The following is a 1,607-nucleotide window of genomic DNA, read 5'->3' on the forward strand; positions in this document are numbered from 1 at the left end:
GCAGGAGGAGAAGGGGATGACAGAGGATGAGATGGTTGGATGGCATCACTGATGTGATGGACATGAGTTTGAGCAAACTCTGGGAGTTGGTGATGGACAGGGAGGCCTGGCGTGCTACAGTCCATGGGGGCATAAAGAGTCGGACACGACTGAGTGACAGAACTGACTGATGCCTTCCTCATTCCAACAGCCTTGCCGGGCTCAGCAGGGAAAGATATTGACTTGGAGCTTCCTCTGCAGGGCCTCCTTCACCTCCTTGTTGCGGAGGCTGTAGATGAAGGGGTTGAGCATGGGGGTTATGATGGTGTAACAGACAGACACTACCTGGCCACTGAAATCATCAGTGGATCCATGAGGCTGGACGTAGGTGAAAATCACCGTGCTGTAGAAGATGGCAATGGCCAGGAAGTGGGAGGCACACGTGGAGAGGGCCTTCTCCTTCCCAGCTGCTGAGCGCATCCTCCCAATGGCCAGCAAGACCAGGCAGTAGGAGGTGAGGATGAGGGCAGCAGGCAGATAGGTAACCAGGGCAGAGAAGACATAGAGGATCACTCCTGCCATGGCTGTGTTTGCACAGGCCAGGCGGAGAAGGGGTTGGATGTCACAGAAGTAGTGCAGTACCCGGTTGGGCCCACAGAAAGGCAGGGCAAAGACATTCCCAGTTTCAAGAGCAGAATTAGCTCCACCGAAAGCATAGGAAGCGGCCACCAGCTGGAGACAGGTGCCCCTGGTCATGACGGAGCCGTAGTGGAGAGGTCGGCAGATGGCCGTGCAGCGGTCGTAGGCCATGGAAGCCAGCAGGAAGCTCTCAGCTGTGGCGTGCATCACAAAGAAGGTCATCTGGACCACGCAGCCCTTGAAGGAGATGGACCTGTCAGAGGCCAGAAGGTCGACCAGCAGCTTGGGTGTGACCACCGAGGAGTAACAGACATCGAGGAAAGAGAGGACGCTGAGAAAGAAGTACATGGGACTGTGGAGGCGGGAGTCCGTGAAGATGAGCGCCATCATCCCCAGGTTGCCCACCACGGTCATGGCGTAGATGAGCAGGAAGCCTCCGAAGAGAAGCTTCTGGAGGTCTGGGTCATTGGAGAATCCCAGCAAGATGAAGTGGGTGACAGGGGTGTAGTTTCCAGCGGCAAGGGCTAGTTCTCCAGGCGTCATCTGCAGAGGTGACAACTGACCATCACTCAGACAGTATTACTGAGCGTGTCCACCCGAGCATGTGCAAGGTGCATCGAGGGTGAACGTCACGTGAGTGTGTCTTCGTCTACAAGAAGAAATCGGGAGGCTTCCCTGGTTGTCCAGTGGCTAAGACTTCACGCTTCCAAGGCTGGGGGTCCAGTTTTGGATCCTGGCCTGGGAACCAGATCCCACAGGCTTCCCCGAAGTGTTTGCATGCTGCAACTAAAGATCAGATACTCCTCACCGAAGACCTGGCACAGCCAGGCTAATAAACAAATATTAAAAAAAAAAGAAATAATGGCAAGTATCACGTCATAGTGGATAGGACATGGGCGCTGAAGCCAGACAGACCTGTCTTAATTCTGACTGTGCCGCTAACTGGTGGTATCTCTTTGGAGAAGCTATATTCATGAGCCTTGTTTTTC

The 1,607-nt window shown here is 54.3% G+C and overlaps 1 protein-coding gene across 1 annotated transcript; it reads right to left on the bottom strand.

The window, feature by feature from the left end:
• Window positions 1-201: 201 nt before the first annotated feature.
• On the bottom strand, window positions 202-1,161 carry LOC133073756 (olfactory receptor 5AP2-like). The gene has a single exon (XM_061167729.1). It carries the CDS (start codon window positions 1,159-1,161, stop codon window positions 202-204), a length of 960 nt encoding a protein of 319 aa, XP_061023712.1.
• Between the last annotated feature and the right edge of the window lie 446 nt (window positions 1,162-1,607).

Source organism: Dama dama, chromosome 1, assembly GCF_033118175.1.
Source record: "Dama dama isolate Ldn47 chromosome 1, ASM3311817v1, whole genome shotgun sequence".
Classification (NCBI taxonomy): domain Eukaryota; kingdom Metazoa; phylum Chordata; class Mammalia; order Artiodactyla; family Cervidae; genus Dama; species Dama dama.

What these genes read in the sequence shown, in the direction of transcription:
- LOC133073756 (XM_061167729.1), bottom strand. Translation starts at nt 1,161, where the DNA reads ATGACGCCTGGAGAACTAGCCCTTGCCGCTGGAAACTACACCCCTGTC.